The 18,271-nt window shown below is 40.5% G+C and overlaps 2 protein-coding genes across 3 annotated transcripts in view; one reads left to right on the top strand and one right to left on the bottom strand.

The window, feature by feature from the left end:
* HPGDS (hematopoietic prostaglandin D synthase) overlaps positions 1–18,271 on the top strand; it is a 44,570-nt gene that overhangs the window by 9,128 nt on the left and 17,171 nt on the right. For both annotated transcript variants that reach the window (XM_069094519.1, XM_069094516.1), the window contains exons 2-3: positions 11,813–11,954; positions 15,974–16,066. In XM_069094519.1, coding sequence (XP_068950620.1) covers positions 11,822–11,954; positions 15,974–16,066 — 226 coding nt within the window. In that variant the 5' untranslated portion in view covers positions 11,813–11,821. The remainder of the gene's footprint in view (positions 1–11,812; positions 11,955–15,973; positions 16,067–18,271) is intronic.
* On the bottom strand, positions 10,640–11,016 carry LOC138169682 (large ribosomal subunit protein eL36-like). Its single transcript, XM_069099301.1, has one exon. It carries the CDS (start codon positions 11,009–11,011, stop codon positions 10,700–10,702), a length of 312 nt encoding a protein of 103 aa, XP_068955402.1. The 5' UTR covers positions 11,012–11,016; the 3' UTR covers positions 10,640–10,699.

Raw genomic sequence — 18,271 nt, forward strand, 5'->3', positions numbered from 1 at the left:
AGAGAGAGGGATACGAGAGAGAGATAAAGAGAGACAGAGAGAAAGAGAGAGGGATACGAGAGAGAGACAGAGAGAAAGAGAGAGAGAGAGGGATACGAGAGAGAGAGATAGAGAGAGACAGAGAGAAAGAGAGAGAGAGAGATAGAGAGAGACAGAGACAGAGAGACAGAGAGAAAGAGAGAGAGAGAGAGAGGGATACGAGAGAGAGATAGAGAGAGACAGAGAGAGAATGAATATGCTTTTACCAAGGAATATCTGGGAAGGTTTCATATAGGAAGGAGGCCTTGACTGAGCAAGATTGTGAAAGAAAGAAATGAAGGGGAGTTACATTCTAAGCACGAGGAATGCCCTGTGATCTGTCCAGACAGGAGGCAACATATTGAGGTTAGAAAACAGTTAGTAGTCTAGTATGACTGTAATGTATACTGCATGTTGGGAAGTAATGTGGAATAAGGCTAGAAAGGTAGGCTGTAGTCAAATTGTGGTGGGCCTTTGATGTCAAGGTAAGGAAGCACTTTATCTTAGTGCTAACAGGAAGACACTGAAGGTTTAAGCAGGGGTGTGACATGGACATGAGGCTTAGAAAGATACTTTGGCAGTAATAAGGAGGATGCATTGGAAAGGAAAGAGGTGCCAGTGGGCAGGGACACCTAAATTAGTAAGCTATTGGAATAGTCAAGGAGAGAGGGAATGAGGCACTGAACTGGTGATGGAAATAATAAATAGAGGGGACATAAATTCATGGAAGGTTGTGGCAATAATAGCAGCAGTACTTGGCAACTGCTTGGACATGGAAGATGAAGGTCTGTGAGAGGTCAAAAATAGCAATGAGGAAGGAAGGAAATGAACATTTGTTAATCAATAAATAAACATTTATTAAATACCTACAACATATCAGGCTAAGCATTTTATAAATCTTATTTCAGAAATGACTTGCCCAGGGTCACACAGATAGTAAGTGTCTGAGAGCACATTTGAACTCAGGTCTTTCTGATTCCAAGCCCAGCACTCCAACCACTACACTACATAGCCATCTCTTTATAATTACCAGTTAATTTTAACTATTCACCAGAAAATGTTAATTAACAAGAAAAACTTCTGTTACAGTGTTAGGGAAACACCAGACTTCTCTTTTATTTGCAAATGTAATGCCAAGAGAATCTGAACCAAGATCTGATTCAACTGTAGGAATGGGCTATATTTTTAAAGTGTGATGTATTTTAGTAGTAATATTTTATTACCCTTGGAAGGCAGTGTGCAATTAAGTGGAGAGAGTTCTGGGTCTGGTGTCGGATAAATCTGGGGTTGAACTGTTCTTCTGATCACTATGTCACCCTGGACAAGTCACTTCACCTCTCAGTCTCAGTTTCCTTTCTCAAAAAGAGGAATAATACTTGTAGTATCTGCCTCACAGTGTTTTGTTGAGGCACAAAGAGAATATATGGAAAATTCTTTGTATTCTATGCTTTCCAGTGTTCTGTTAATCATTAACTGTTAATCTATATGAAATTGATCACAGAAATCATCAGTTGGAATTCTTGTCTTTCTTTGCTAAATTTTAATGAAGAACACTATGACACATAGTTTTTCTTGGTATTAGTGATTGTTCTTAGCAACATATGCCTTAGACCAGGGTGGGGTGGGGAATCTGTGACCTCGAGGCCACATGTGGCCCTCTAGGTCCTTGGGTTCAGCCTTGACTGAGTCCAAGTTTTACAGAACAAATCCTTTTATTAAGGGGATTTGTTCTGTGAGGACGGGATTCAGTCAAATGTCAGCATTTGAGGACCTAGAGGGCCATGTGTGGCCTCAAGGCCAGAGGTTCCCCACCCTGCCTTATCCTATTTGGTTTGGGGTATGAAAACACATATGGACATGCTCACACAAACACCTGAGGGACAAAAATGCTTACAGATGGGGATTTTGGCATCTATAGGAACCAAGAATGGAGATCTGTTTCCCAAGAAGGATAATTATACAAGTAATGACAGGAATGCAGAATGAAAGTGCTGCCTCTGTAATAAGCTGTGACTGTTGAAAAGATGTTCTGGAGAAAAGATAAGTATTAGTCCTCTGTTTGTAGAGTTGGGACAGTTACCAAAATTAGATATAGAGATGATTCCTTTATCAGAGAAAGATAGTTGTCTAGCTATATGAAGAATTTCAAAACTGATCTTTTGACTTCAGTGAAGTTGTTCATGTGAAATATTAAAAGAAGCAGAGAAAGGTCCCCACTTGGTTGGAGGAGATCCGCTAGGGAAGATTTACAGAAAGATGTGGACTGGACTAGCATAAGATGAAAGCAGTGGAGGGATGGGCTGTGATCCATATAAGGGAATGGAGTTCCTATATAGAGCCACTCAAATCTGGAAATACTTCAGGGAAGTACTACGGTAAATTATGCTTTTTTCCAACTTGAAGACTTCTTATTTGCATTCAAAGTTCATTAGGCACTAACTGCTATTATCTGGACTATGACAAACTGTTTTTAAAATGTGTCATCCTATGTATTTCTATATTGTATGAGTAGATATAGGAACATAGATTGGAAAAACTTTAAATGTGGGTTTGGTTCAACCCACTCATTTTAAAGAATTAAAAAAGTATGTAAAGTATATAAATATCTCACTACATATCTTTTAAAAGTAGCCATACCAAAATGAATGAATGGATGGATGAAAATAGCCATATCCAGGATGGTAAAGGTTGGATGAGGGAGCAGGAGTGCATGTACAAAAATGTTTGAAGGACTGCCATACAAAAGAGGGCCTGATCTTGGTTTGCTTGGTCCCAGAAAGCAGAAGGAGAACATGGGTAAAAGTTGCAACAAACAGATCTAGGCTAAATGTAAGGAAAAACTTAAGAATAATTAGAGCCATCCTAAAGTAGAAAGGTCCACCTGGGGTGGGGTGGGGATCAACATCCCTTCCCCCAATTCCTTCACGTGAACAGTGGCCATTTGTCTGGTAGTGTGTGTGTGTGTGTGTGTGAGTGTGAGTGTGTGTGTGTGTGTGTGTGAAAAGCCATACACTTGACCAATCTACTAAAAATCTTTCAAATGTAAACAGATTTAGTAGTAACTGGCAGTTCTATATCCAGTAGACTTTCTGACTCTGGTCAGCAGCTGACATCTCCAGGAAGCTTTTAGTAATCATCCCTCCAATCTGCCTAAGGGAAGGGAAACTCCTACACAAGCAGGGACATTTTGGGGGATCTTGTTTTATCCTAGTACATAGTAGGATCTCAATAAATGCTTGTTGATTGATTATTAGTGGCCATTCCCTCCAGAAATTACTTTATATTTTCCTATCTAGGTAAATGCTACATTCCTCTCCCCTTCCGTCAGTATTCCTTTCCCATAGTGTCCATCCTTCCTGCTCTTTCCCACTTCCCTAGCCAGGGGAACATATACTTCTTGAGCTAGGTGCTGGGAATGCAAAGATGCAGCCTAGAGCCTGTTCTCCAGGTATTTATGTCCCTACCAATAGTTGGGCTCCATTGTGTTTCCCCTTCTGTGAACCAAGGTGTTCATTTTCCATCAATCTCTTTCTATTTTGCTATAGAATCATCACTTTCTCATTGTAATTTATCCTTCCCATCACCTATGTTTATAGTCAATACTTTTTTTTTCCTTCCACATTGCAGGGGTTAGGGGTATGGTGGCCTCGTAATCTGGAAAATCCACATAAAGATTTTTTGACCCTTTATACCAGAGAAGAATAAAAAGTATGCTTATTTATGGCAATAAAAGATAAAATATGTTGCTATTACACAATACTATACATATATTGTTGAATTTCTAAACTTTTTCCGTATAGTATGCTGACCTTTGAGTATTGTCTGCAACTGCCACAAAACTCCTCCCAAATTCCCATTTAATTTCTTATGCTGACCCAACATATATTGAAACTGACATGAGGAAAGTCAGATGTGGAAGGGATAGCTGTATTTGTAAGTGACTTGAAATGCCTCCCAGTTTTCCCATGAGTGCTGACATCACCTTCTGAGGTGTTGATATTTTAAGGGCTTCTCCCAGAATGCATTTTCTTCTTTAAAAATATTTATTTGTTTGTTTTTTTATTTATTTAGTATTTAATGTTTCTCTAGTTACATGTAAAAATAATTTTTAACATTTGTTTTTAAAACTTTAAGTTCCAAATTCTCTCCCTTTTTCACTCTCCACCCCACCCATGTTGATAAGGCAAACAACTTGATAGAGGTTATACATTTGTAGTCAGGCAAAACATATCCATAATAGTCATGTTGTGAAAGAAAACAGACAAAAAAAGTCAAGAAAAATAAAGTTTTAAAAAATACTTCATTCTGTATAAAGACACCATCAGTTTTTTTCTCTGGGGATGGATAATCTTTATCATCATAAGTCCTTCTGAATTGTCTTGCATCACTGTATTGTGAGAATAACTAAGTCATTCACAGCTGATTATCTTACAATATTGCTGTTACTTTGTACCCAGTACATTTCATTTTGCATCAGCCCATGCAAGTCTGAGTTTTTCTGAGCATCCTGCTCATCATTTCTTATAGTACAATAGTATTTCATCACAATTACATACCACAATTATTCGGCCATTCCCCAATTGATGGGCATTCCCTCAATTTCTAATTCTTTACTCCCAGAAAAGAGCTGCTATGAATATTTCTGTACATATAGGTTCTTTTCCATTTTGTCTTTTTTTTATCTCTTTTGGGATACTGACCTAGTAGTGGTATTGCTAGGTCAAAAGTTTTACAGCCTGGTTTTCTAGCCCTTTGGGCATAGTTCGAAATTGCTCTATAGAATAGTTGAATTATTTCACAACTTGGCCAACATTGCATTAATATCTCATTTTTCCCCACATCCCCTCCAGCATTTGTCACTTACTTTTTCTGTCCGATTAGCCAATCTAACAGGTATGAGGTAGTACCTCAAAGTTGTTTAAATTTGCATTTCTCCAATCAATAGTGAGTTAGAATATTTTTTCATAGGACTATAGATAACTTTGATTACTACGTGTGAAAACTGATTATATCTTTTGATCATTTATCAATTAGGGAATGGCTCTTATTTTGATAAGATTTTATAATTTTTTTTTCATAGTTACTATCGCTAACTGTATTTCCCTCCATCCTATTCCTCTTATCCTTGTTTATTCTATTTTTTTCTCCTTTCACCCTGTCCCTCCTCAAAAGCGTTTTGCCTCTGACTACCCATTCCCTAAATCTGCCCTCCCCTCTTTCTCTTATCCCCTTCCCCTCCTACTTTCCTGTAGGGTAAGATAGATTTCTATACCCAATTGCCTGTGCATGTTATTCCCTCTTTGAGCCATTCACCCTCACCTCCCCCTCTTTCCCTTCACTGTAAAAACTTTTTCTTACCTCTTTTATGTGAGATAATTTACCTAATTCTACCTCTCCTTTCTCTTTCTCACAGTACATTCTTCTCTCAACCCTTAATTTTTTTTTAATATCATCCCTTCACATTCAATTCCTACCAGTGCCCTCTGTCTATATATACTACTAACTACCCTGGTAATGAGAAAGGTCTTATAAGTTACAAATATCTTCCCATGTAGGTATGTAAATAGTTTAACCTTATTCTCTTATGATTTCCCTTTCCTGTTTACCTTTTTATGCTTCTCTTGAGTCTTGTATTTGAAAGTCAAATTTTCTATTCAGCTCTGATCTTTTCATCAAGAATGCTTAAAAGTTCTCTATCTCACTGAATATCCATTTTCCCCCTGAAGGATTACACTCAGTTTTGCTGGGTATGTGATTCTTGATTGTAATCCTAACTCCTTTGCCCTCTAAAATATCATATTACAAGCCCTTCAATCCTTCATTGTAGAAACTGCTAAATCTTGGGTTATCCTGACTCTGGCTCCATCATATCTAAATTGCTTCTTTCTGGCTGCTTGAAATGTTTTTTTCACCTTGACCTAGGAGCTTGGAAATTTGGCTATAATATTCCTGGCAGTTTTCATTTTGCGAACTTTTTCAGGAGGTGATCGGTGGATTCTTTCCATTTCTATTTTACCCTCTGGTTCCAGAATATCAGGGCAGTTTTCCCTGATAGTTTCTTGAAAAATGATGTCTATTCTCTTTTTTTGATCGTGATTTTCAGGCAGTCCAATACTTTTTAAAATTATCTCTCCTGGATCTATTTTCCAGGTTAGTTGTTTTTCCAATGAGATATTTCACATTGTCTTCTATTTTTTCATTCTTTTGCTTTTGTTTTATTGCTTCTTGGTTTCTCATAAAGTCATTAGCTTCCATTTGTTCCACTCTAATTTTTAAGCAATTATTTTCTTCAGTGAGCTTTTGGATCTCCTTTTCCATTTGGCCAATTCTGCTTTTTAAAGCATTCTTCTCATTGACTTTTTGAACCTCTTGTGTTGTTTGGCTCAGTCTGTTTTTTAGGTGTTATTTTCTTCAGTATTTTTTGTGTCTCCACAAATTTGTTCACTCTTTTCTCATGATTTTCTTGCATCACTCTCATTTCTCTTCCCAATTTTTCTTCTACCTCTCTTACTTAATTTTCAAAATCCTTTTTGAACTGTTCCATGGCTTGAGACCAATTCATATTTTTTCTTGGAGGCTTTGGATGTAGGCATTTTGACCTTGTTATCTTCTTCTGAGTGTGTGTTCTGATCTTCCTTGTCACTATAATTTTCTATGGTCAGAGGTTTTTTTTTCCTATGGTTTCCTCATTTTCCCAGCCTATTTAAAATAGGGCTCTGCTTCCAGAGTGGAGGGTGCATTGTCCCAATCTTCAAGGGTTTTGTGCAGCTGTTTGCAGAGATACTTCTAGGGGCCTGTAAGTTTTCAGTTCTGCCAAAGTGGTATGATCTAAAGAGAGGTGTTTGCTCCTCTCCTGGCCTGTGCTCTGTCTGCGAGTGATCATAGGTCCTCCTTTATGCCCTGGAACTGTGACGACGGTTCCCCCTCCACTGTGGTTGCAAGTTCTGGCATGCTTGTATTCCTCCTTATCTGCCAACCAGGACTGCAACCCAGGTCCAAGTGTGGGCAAAGCAACACAGTCCTGCCCCAGCGCTAGCAAAGGGACCCCCGTAATCCCCTTCTGACCACTTGTTAGCTCCCCTTACTGTCTGTGGGCTGAGAGCTACAGAGGTTGCTGCTGCTGCTGTCACTGCTTCTGGTTTGCTGGGGCTGGGTTGTGCTGCTATTGCCTGTGCTGGACTGTGTTCCAATCCCACCCTGGCATGACAGACCCTTCTTGCTGACCTTTTAAGTTGTCCCTGGTGTCTGTGAGCCAAGAGGTCCAGAAACCACCACTGCTATGAGTGATTCACTCACCCTGAGGCCTGCTCTGGGTTTGTTTGGACCCAGTCTGCACTGGTGCGACCCACACTAGACTGCACTCATCTCTCAACCTGGTGCAACAGACCTTTCCTGCTGACCTTCCAAGTTGTTTTGGGCTGGAAATTCATTTCATGCCATCTTTTTGTGGGTTCTGCTGATCTAGAATTTGCTTGGAGTAATTTTTAAAGGTATTTGGAGGGTTTGAAGGAGAACTGAGGTGAGTCCCTGTCTTTACTCTGCCATCTTGGCTCTGTGTTGCTCCCCCCATGCAGTTTCAAATGCCAACAGCTGCTAATGCTTTCTTGGTTATATAGTCTTCACCATTCATTTGTATTTAGTTTGGCTGGCAAATACCAATTGTTAATTAAATGGTAACAGTATACTTGGATGCTCTGGGGAGGAAAGGAGTAGACCACATGAGAGGCTCTCCATTCCCATTTCTCTTCATGCCACCACACCAGACTAGGTCCAGTAAAGTAGACTCTTTTTGTTGACATGGCGGTGATAGCAGCAGGGACTACCATAGTGACGGGGTATCTAAAACCACTGTATATTAGTCTAAATGGAAAATGGAGGGATAAAAGAAAGTTCATATGGGTTATTATTTTTACTATTTCTAGGAAATACCAAAGTGGTATAGCTAGAAACTCTGCCCACCCAATGATATCTCTAATTTTAGCCTTTCTGAGTAAAAATTAGAAACTGGAAGTAAAGTCTTTGTAGGTTTAAAGATACTAATATGAAATTTTCTTTTTAAAAATTTTTTTTTATTTTTTTAAATTTTTTTGCTTTTTGGAGGGGGGAAGGCAGGTTGATTGGGGTTAAGTGACTTGTCCAAGGTCACACAATATGAAATTTTCAAATCTAAATTCATGTGATGTGAGTTTGGGTTCTCATACTAACACTAACAGTTTAAAACATAAAGTTTGCATTTCTTGTTTAATTAGAGTTCACATTTCCTTTGAAGGAACTATTTAGGTCAGTTAGTCAACAAGTATTTATTAAAAATTTACCATGTGCCAGGCACTATACCCTGTGCTGAGCTTACAAAGAAAGGCAAAGACAGTCCCTGCTCTGACAGAGTTCAAAATCTAATGAAGGAGAAAACAGGCAAACATCTATATGCAAACAAAGGCAGTTAGGTGGTGTACTGAATAGAGTGCCGGGCCCAGAGTCAGGAAGACTCATCATTGTGAGTTCAAATATGGCCTCAGACACTAGATGTGTCATTTAGATGGGCAAGCCACTTAACTCTCTTTGCCTCAGTTTCCTCATCTGTAAAATGAGTTGGAGATGGAAAAGGCAAACCACTCCAGTAACTCTACCAAAAAACCCCAAATGGGGTCACGAAGAGTTGGATGCGACTGAAATGACTAGACAACAACATGTACAAACAAGTTATAGTTAAAAAAAAACTCAGAGGGAAAACATTTAGGGAGGACTGGAAAAAGCTTCTTGCAGAAGGTAGGTTTTTAACTTCAACTTAAAGGAAACCAGGGAAGCCAACAGTCAGAGACCAGGAGGGAGAGCTTGGGAAATGCAATGCCTTGTTTGAGGAATAGCAGACACTTATTAGGCACCAAATACATATTAGGCACTGTACTGTACTAGTCAATTCAAGTATAAGGGCTGAAAAAAACAACATCTGTGCTCAAGGAAATAATATTCTTCTCTGTGGAAACAACATACATACAAAGATACACAAAATATATGCAAATAAGTACAAGGTAATTGGGGGGCAGGGAGTCACGATCAGCTGAGGTATCAGAAAAGCCTTCATGGAGAATTGCTTTAGGTGATTTGAATGGAAATTAGAGATTATAAGAGGTAGAAGTGGGGAAATTGGTTATTCCGTACATGGAGGACAGCCAGTGAAAAAACAGAGATGAAAAACTGTCATGTGGGAGGAATGGCAAGACTAGTTTAGCTACACCACAAAGAGTACAGAAGAGATAATTAACAACAAAGCTGAAATGGAGCCAGTTTGGAGCCAGGTTTTGCATTTTCAGCAGAAGAGTTCTTATTTAATCCTGAGAGTCACTAGAGATTTTTGGGTCAATGAGTGACATGGTTAGACCAGAGCTTTAGGAAAAACACTTCAGCAGCTGGGTAGATGACAGATTGGGGAGGGGAGAAACTTGACTCTCTGGTAATTGTCACTCAGTAATGAATATTTATTAAGCACATATATGTCAGGCACTGTGCTAAGCACTGGGGATACAAAAAAAGGTCAAAGACAGTGCCTGCCCTAAAGGAGCTCCCAGTCTAAAGGGGGAGACAACATGCAAACAACTATGGACAACCAAGCTATACACAGAATATATTGAAGATAATCAATGGAAAAAAGGCACTAGAATTATGGGAGGTCAGGAAAGGCTCTCTATAGAAGGTAGGATTTTTAGTTGGGACGTGAAGAAAGCCTGGGAAGCCAGGAGGCAGATGAGGAGGAAGGGAACCCAAGATGGCAGATAGCCAGTAAATGTGCCCAACACTATGACATGGAGTTTCTTGTTGGAGGATCAACCAGTGTCAATGGATCATAAAGTATGTGGGGGTGAGGGAGGCAACATATTAGAAGACTGGAAAGGTGTGTGGGGGGAGTCATGTTCTGAAGGCCTTTAAATGCCAAACACGATTTTTATTTGATGCTAGAGGTGAGAGGGAGCCATTGGAGTTTACTAAGTAGAAGGTTGATATGGTCAAATCTATACTGAAATATCATTTTGACAGCTGAGCAGAGGATGAACTAGAGCAGAGAGAGAATTGTGGCAGAGAAAAGAACCAGCAGTCTATTGCAACTGTGCAGCCCTGAGAAAATGTAGGTGTATGCCAGGGTGGTGGCAGTGCCAGAGGCTGCTGTTTGTCCTTTGTTCTTGAAGAAGACCATGATATCAAGGAAGTGATGCCATGACATGCAAGTGAATTGGATTTAAGTGAGGGAGGGCTGTGCAAAGTCACCAGCCTCACTCTCTCCTCTGGAGCCATCTGGGTCCAGTTGTCAGATATGGATCAGGATGACTAGAGATGGCCCCCCAGTGTCAGAGGAGAGGAAAGGCAGTATAGGTGAGGGATGTCATGAAGGTAAAATCAATAGACTTTGGCAACAGATAGGGAATTGGCAGGGAATGGGAGGGATGGGTGGGGTTGAGAGAGGTGAGGAGTCAAAGATGATACCTAGGCTTCAAACTGAGGAGGTGAGGAAGGCTTAAATTAGGATAGTAGCCATGTGATTAGAGAAAAGGGGACGGAGGAGAGATTTGTTGTGTCAGTCAGTAAACAAGCATTTATTAATCACTTACAAATATTAATTTATTATCACTTTTTTTTCCTATTTGTCAAATCTTTATTGGGTAAGTGGGGAAGGTTGGTAGAGCCCAGTTTAGTCCTTCTTGGCAGCAGCCTTCCTCATGGCAGCTAGGACATTGCTGAGCTCCTCTCTCTTCCTCTTGGCTCGGATGTGAGTTCCCACCCTTTTTTTGAGGAACTTAAGGGCTCGCTTATCTTTGGAGACTTTTAACAATTCCATGGCGCACCTTTCATAAGGGGCAAATCCACACACCTCCCGGATCATATCTCTCACAGACTTTATGTGTTTGGTCAAGCGCCCATAGCGGCGGCAGTGTCGCAGCACATTTTTTGTAACTTTGTGGCCCTTGTGGAAGCCCACGGCCATGGAGTACTGGATAGCCATGGCTGCGGCGCATAGCCCCAATGGCAGCCACAGCAAAAGGGAGTATGACACTTACTCTGTCATACATAGAGGAGACAAAGAAAGGTAAAACATCATCCCTTCCCTTGAGGAGCTCCCACTCACTGGGGCGGATGACATAGAAATAAATGGGTACGTACAAGATATATGGGAGCCATCACCAGTCATCCTGATGGATGTCTGGTCACTGGACCCAGATGAAGGAGAAAGTGAGGCTGGTGGCTTTGCACAGCCCTCCTCCACCCCTAAATCAAATTCACTTACATGTCATGGCATCATCTCCTTGATGTCATGGTCCTCTTTGAGAATAAAGGACAGATAACAAGAAGAAGAAAATATATACAGAGTGGATGAAAGGTCATCTGAGAAGAGAAGACACTAGCAACTGGAAGGACTGGGAAAGGCCTCCTTCAGAAGGTGGTATATTCAGTTCTGAATGCTGAAGGAAGCCAGGGGACCAAGAAGTAGAGGTGAAGGAGCAAAGCATTCCATGTATGGGGGACAACCAGGGAAAAGGCGTGAAATGGACCGGACTGTTGGAGGAACTGCAGGTGGGCCAATGTGAGTGGATCATAGGGTATGTTGAGGGTAGTGATGTGTGAGAAGTCTGGAAAGGTAGGGAGGCACCAGATTATGAAGAACTTTAAATACCAGAGTTTATATTTGATCTTGGATGTAAAAGGGAGCCAACGAAGGCATTAATGGCATGTACTGTTGACATCTTGTGTGTTGCTTTTTCTCTAGACTACTGCTTAAATAAACTTTCCTGCTCTTCTTTCTCAGAACTGTTCCATGCCACACTACAAACTCATCTATTTTAACATGAGAGGGAGAGCAGAAATTATTCGCTACCTTTTTGCCTACTTGAACATACAGTATGAGGACCATCGGATAAGTCAAGATGACTGGCCTGCAGTCAAACAAAGTAAGTGGAATAAGTAAGACATTGATGCTTCTTGACCAATGAGTTGACCCATGGGGATTAAAACCATGGTGATTTCTTCCTGTATTTCAAATGGTAACATGGCAATACTGTAAGCATGTAAAAAAGTGATTTCCAACTTGCAGGTGATGGCAAGAGCTGATTATTCATTTGGTTTTATCAGCACCCACAATCTCACTTTTTTGAGGCTATTTTTCACCACTAGATTGGATTAGCACATACATGTTTAAAATGGCAGCAGGAAAGAGAAGGCTGTAAGTACAAGAGAGAGCATCCCTCAAGTCCTAAAAAACACTCAAATGAATATCATAAAGGCCAGATGGTTTGCACAGATTGCATTTGAAAAATATTTTTAAAGAAGTTTCTCCCTTTTCTGACATTTTGTTTTTCTACTGAAGCTGATACTTCATTTTATCTGGACTTTGTCTTTGCATTTTTAGGGTCATACATAATATTTCACTGGCTATATGGTTCTACTTCTAGCAATGCAGATTGGTACCCATGTGGCAACTTACAGTCTTTGAAAGTTGTCTAGAGCACTGAGAGGTTAAGTGAACCCAGGTATGTCAGGCCAGTTTATGTCAGAACTTGAACCTAGGTCTCTGACTCCAAGGCCAGCTCTCTATCTATCATGCCACCCTCAGTGCTCTACTTGTCTCTTCATGGTTATAAAATCCTTATTTTGCAGATGAAGAAATGAAAGCTGTGTAGGCAAAGAGTGTAACCCAAGTTTAAAGAGTGCAATTCAGCAAAACTTCCTGCTGAGTACTTGAGATTTAGAAGTATAATGGAATTTAGTGGTCATTTAACTCAACTCTTTCCCCTTTTCAGATGAGGATATAGAAGGCACAGAGAAGTTAGAGACAGCAAAGAGAGTAAGCAGAAAAGACATAGGTCCCCTTTCCTCTTATACCCTGCCTCTTTCTTTTAGGTTAGCAAGTTTGTGGACTAAGTGTTGATGTTGTCATTTAGTCATTAGGATTTTTTTTTCAGTTAATGTAAATCAAAGAAGAGTTCATTTTAATTTCCCAGAAAACCATAATTCATATTCCAACTGCAAGGCCATTATTTCATTTTAATCTCTACAAGGACGTTATTTCAGTAAAATCCCTACAAATATGGAAATCGCCTTTTTGAGAGTTGGAACAGACCTCAGTGGCCAACTAGTCTAAACTCTACCTAAAAAGAAGCCCCGCACTAACACACCAAACAAGTGGCCATTCGCACTCTGCGTGAAAAGCAAAAGGAGAGGCAACCTCTCTAGGCACCCGCCTCCCCATTTGGACCGCTCTAAACGTTTACTGATGCCAAGTCTAAATCACCCCCTTTGGAAATTCCTCCCCACTCCCTATTCTTCACCATTTCCAGTTCTGCCCTTTGGGATCAAATAGAACAAGTCTAGTCCCTCTAACACACAACAATCTTTCAAATACTTTCTCCCAATTATTCTGTCCCTTCTGAGTCTCTTCTTTTTCTTCTTCTTCTTCTCCTCCTTCTTCTCCTTCCTCTCCTTTTCTTCTCCTCCTCCTATTTATTTTCTTCTTCTCTTCCTCCTCCTCCTCCTCACACTCCTATTCCTCATATGGCATGAACTCAATGGTTGCCTTTTTTCTGGATAGTCTTGCTTCATAAACTCTGGAGTCCAAATGAGCACACTACTCCAAATGAGACCCAACAGGTACAAATTACAATGGGACTCTCAGCTCCTCGGTATTGGAAGCAAACCCAGGCCTTTTGGGCTGCCACACTGCCCTGCCAACTCATATTGAGCTTGTAATCCACTAGACTCCTAAAGCTTTTTCAGACAATGTGCTGACTAATGGACATCCCCTCCATCTGATTTTTCTTTCTGTAGCTGGAAGAATAAGATTTTACATTTATCCCTATTGAATTTCATTATATGGAATTCCACCCAATGTTCCATCCTGTCAAGTCCTTTTGGATCTTGCCTCTGTGATGAATTCAATATGTCAGCCATGTGTTATTTATAAATTTGATGATCATACCATTGTGCTTTTATCCAAATGACTGATTTTAAAAAAATTAAACAGTAAAGAACCAAGGCCAGATCCCTGATATAACTAGGTGTAATATTCCATTAATATGAAGATCTTCCCCATCCACTAACAGGCCTATGTGACCACATGTGTCCCCTTTCCCCTTTGAACAGGAGTCACATTCCAGGTCTAAAGGTATTTCAATCACGGGTGTCTTGCCGCTTTCACAGCTGTGCTACATCCTGAATCACAGAGAGCCCATTAGGGGAGGAACTTGCCTAGGGAGGGGCTTGCTTGTAGGAAGGTTTTTTACACCTTTTGGTACTAAGCTAATTAGACACTGAGTCAGGAAGGGTGTGATACCTTCTGGCTCTGAGCCTCTTTGTTGAAAACTATATATATAGGAGGTTGGTATTTTACTTTAGGGCTCACTCATGAAAAGGACCTTTGGATTCCCTGGACAGGACTCTGAGCAGCCATTTGTTAAGAAGCCCCCAGCTACTCAGATGTTGGTGTTCTGTCAGTCCGGTGGTGTATGTAGACCCTGGAGTCCTGTCTGTTGGATCCCTGTACTAATTCCTCTGCTTGTATTTTCTATTTATATGTGTTTGATTAAAGTAAGATTGTTGACTCCTTTAAAACTGTCTTTCCTTTAGAAAAGCAAATCAAAGAACCTGTACTACCAGGCCATCCTGGGTGTGCTAGGGTGCTTGCTAATACACTAGGGATCTGGCTACACAGTGGATTGAGCATAGGGCCTGGAGTTAGGAACACTGGAGTTCAAATCCAAAGTCAGAAACTTACTAGCATTGTGGCAATAGGCAGGGAAAGGGCATTTTCCAGCCAAAAAGTCATGCTTGACATCTTGTGCCCTTGGGCTGGTCTGGAGGTCTAGCAAAGAGGTTCGTTTCAGTTGGGAAGTCCCAATAGACTAGGAGGAGGAAGGAGGTGATTTGTCCTGGTTCAGAGGCCTTGTGAGGATTATAGATTAATAAATTTAGAGTTGACAGGGGGCGGCTAGGTGGCACAGTGAATAGAGCACTGACCCTGGAGTCAGGAGGACCTGAGTTCAAATTCGGCCTCAGACACTTAACACAAAAACTAGCCGTGTGACCTTGGGCAAGTCACTTAACCCCAATTGCCCTCAAAAAAGGCAAAAATAAATTTAGAGTTGATGAGACCTTGGAGGCCAACTAGTAAAACCTGAAGTAGACTTCTAACTCAGTTCTTCCTCACTCCAAGAATACTCTGTCTGCTACACCATGGCTGCCCCAGGATGTGAGATGTAGTTTGTCCCAACCTATTTTCAGCAGTTAGGAGTAGAGACTCTTGTATTTGACCTGAAAGATTTATTTACTAGAGCAATCTTGCAGATAAATAAAGTCTTTATATAAATAAATAAGTGAAACAATAAAACAAAACAGCTTGCATCCTAGAAATTTTTAGAAATTGAACTACTTAAAATTGAAAACCTTTACCTGATACGGTGTTTCTAAGTAAATGGACAACTACATTTGCAACCACTACAAATGGACAACTGTACTTGGTTGCTCACTGATAAAGCAATATTATCATTGCTACTGGAAAGGGCATGCTCTTTGGTCCAATTCATAATTTCTGTGACTGCCTTTCCTGGCTGCCATTCTCAGTATATAGAAGATTGTAGTTGAGAGCATGGAGCTATTTCATTTTTGTCTTAGTAAACCCAGTCCTATAGCATACTGCCTGGCAAAGAGTAGTTTCTTAATAAATGTTTATTCATTTATTTAATACCAGGCTGCCTTATGAGTTAGTAAAAGCTACAAGAATGGTACCTAGTCATTTCCCTGGCACCATCATGAAAGTGATGCTTTGGGATCAGGTCTTTCCCTCATACCCTTTGCTAAAGAGTCCATCACTACTGACTTATATTGAAAAAATTTCCATGACTCCTCTGGAAAAAAAAAATTGCATTGTGCTTTCACTTTGTGTATTAACTATTAATTTATTTTGTTTTATTTAAAGCTATTCCATTTGGCAAAATTCCAATTTTAGAAGTGGATGGAGTTCCCCTTCACCAGAGTCTTGCCATAGGAAGGTTTTTGGCTAGAGAAGCAGGTAAGATTTTTGCTATTGTAGCGCCAATGCAATATTTACAGCACCCATGATCATGATAAAGATCGTGACTATAAGTATCACATGATGTTCAATCACAAAATATACCAGATTCTCCAGGTAGAGGATAGAACTGAAGCATTTATTTAGACACCAGAAAACTGAATCCCAGAACCAGTAAGCTGATTCCATGAGAGTACCAAAGACGAGAAGCCATAATAACACTGAGAGCCACAGCATCCTTCAGTCTTCCTACAAACGAATACAAGATCACAAACCTCTCTATCTCCTTGCCTGAGTGTCCTCTCTCTCCCACCACCTGACGAGCTCTGATTACCAGCTTCCTGTGGGCTCTGCTTCCCTTCAGCAAACTCCTCCCACCACAGGCTCCATGTGATTACAATCAGCCTATTAGGGGGCAGAGTTTACTTTCAAAGCAGGGGAGGTCTTCAAACTCCCCCTTAGGTCTATTCAGGGACAGGGAAGATCTTCAAATTCCCATTCCCATTACAGCTATTATAGGCATTTTGTGGTGGCTTGTTCTGGGCAATAAAAAGCACTAGCATTTAGGTCCTGTATTAAGTAAGAATACCAAAGTCTATTTACTGGAAGACTATTTACTAAGCACCTATAAGTGTAGTACTGGGCTGGGGACAGTGGAGATTACAAAGGTAAATAAAGTCCCTGCTTTTAAAGATCTTAGTCTCTTGATCCAAATATTAATTCTGCTCTGTCTGATACTTCTTCATAAAAATTCCCCAAGTTGGGCAACTAGGTGGTGCAGTGGATAGAACATCAGCCCTGCAGTCTGGAGGACCTGAGTTCAAATACTCAGATACTTACTAGCTGTGTGACCCTGGGCAAGTCACTTAACCTCGATTGCCTCCCCCACCAAAACAAAAAAATCCCCAAGAGCAGAGAGTGTCTTTTATGTGCTGGTAGCCATATTTGTGCATTGGGTATGGTTATTTAAGTCCTATGGATTTTATTGCTTTTAGCCCTTTTTCATCCATGATGGTAGCTTTTCTTTGTTATATGGAGATTAGTGGATATATTTCAACATATTTTTCCCTTTCCTTTACATTTTAGTTCAAAGCCTTTTCTTTAAAAAAAAATTTTGCAATATCATAAGCAAATAGATTCTTACTAGTCCTTGTTAGGTCCCTGGTCAGGAGCCTGTAATTCCTATATTTTAAGCATCATTGTAGAAATCAAAACCTCATTTTCATACACCAATTTCTTAGTTTTCTTCAAAAGCATCTGTCTTTATTTTCTGAATCCCTTGTGCGTAAAGGACAACATCAAAGAATACTATCAGCCCCCCTAAAGTCTTTTAGTTTCTTGTTCACAATTTGATGTCAGTAATGCTTTTTTAAGCCTTTTCTGGCAGTATCGTTTAAACCTGTATGAGTTACCAGAACAGGGAAGCAGTAATGAGAATTCCATCCCAGTCTCTACCAGACCGGGGACAGGAAAAAGAAGTATTTGAAATGAATAAGAGAAGAGTCTGTGAATGTGATTCAGAGGGTTTGGGATTTGTAAAGAGTAGAGATTGAATTTAGAGAGGAGAAAGGCTTGAGGAACTGAAGAAAAAGGGAGAATGATTCAATGACTGAGGGAAAGTGATTGAAGGAAATAGAATGATCTGAAGGAAAAGCATAAGAATATGGGATACCAAGGAATTAGGAGAATGATTCAAGGATAAGGAGTTGGGATGACAAATTTTAAAGTATTTTTTCTAAGAGTGAGTAAGAGGTTAGTTAGCAAGAGATGGGAATTCTGGGTAGCAGTGGTCAAAGCTGGGGTGGCCCTCTAGGTCCTCAAGTGCGGCCCTTCGACTGAATCCAAACTTCACCCTGGGTCAAAGTGTTAAGTGAAGCTATGGCAATGTAAGGATTAGTGTAAAAGAAGAGAGAGGGGGGTGGGGGGGTGGCCAGGTAGCACAGCAAGTAAGAGCACCGGCTCCAGTGTTGAGAAGACCTGGAGATCGAATCCCGGGCTCAGACACTCAGCACCCACCCAGAAACACCTGGCCGTGTAACCTTGAGCAAGTTACTTAACCCCAATTGCTTAGGGGCCGCCAGGTGGCTCAGCGAGTAAGAGCACCGGCTCCAGTGTTGGGACGACCTGGAGATTGAATCCCGGGCTCAGACACTCAGCACCACACCCAGAAATAACTGGCCGTGTAACCTTGAGCAAGTTACTTAA

The sequence above is a fragment of the Petaurus breviceps genome, unplaced genomic scaffold (genome assembly GCF_028583685.1).
Source record: "Petaurus breviceps papuanus isolate PSGF00001 unplaced genomic scaffold, PetGlider_PUasm1.0 126, whole genome shotgun sequence".
In the NCBI taxonomy this organism is placed as follows: Eukaryota; Metazoa; Chordata; class Mammalia; order Diprotodontia; family Petauridae; genus Petaurus; species Petaurus breviceps.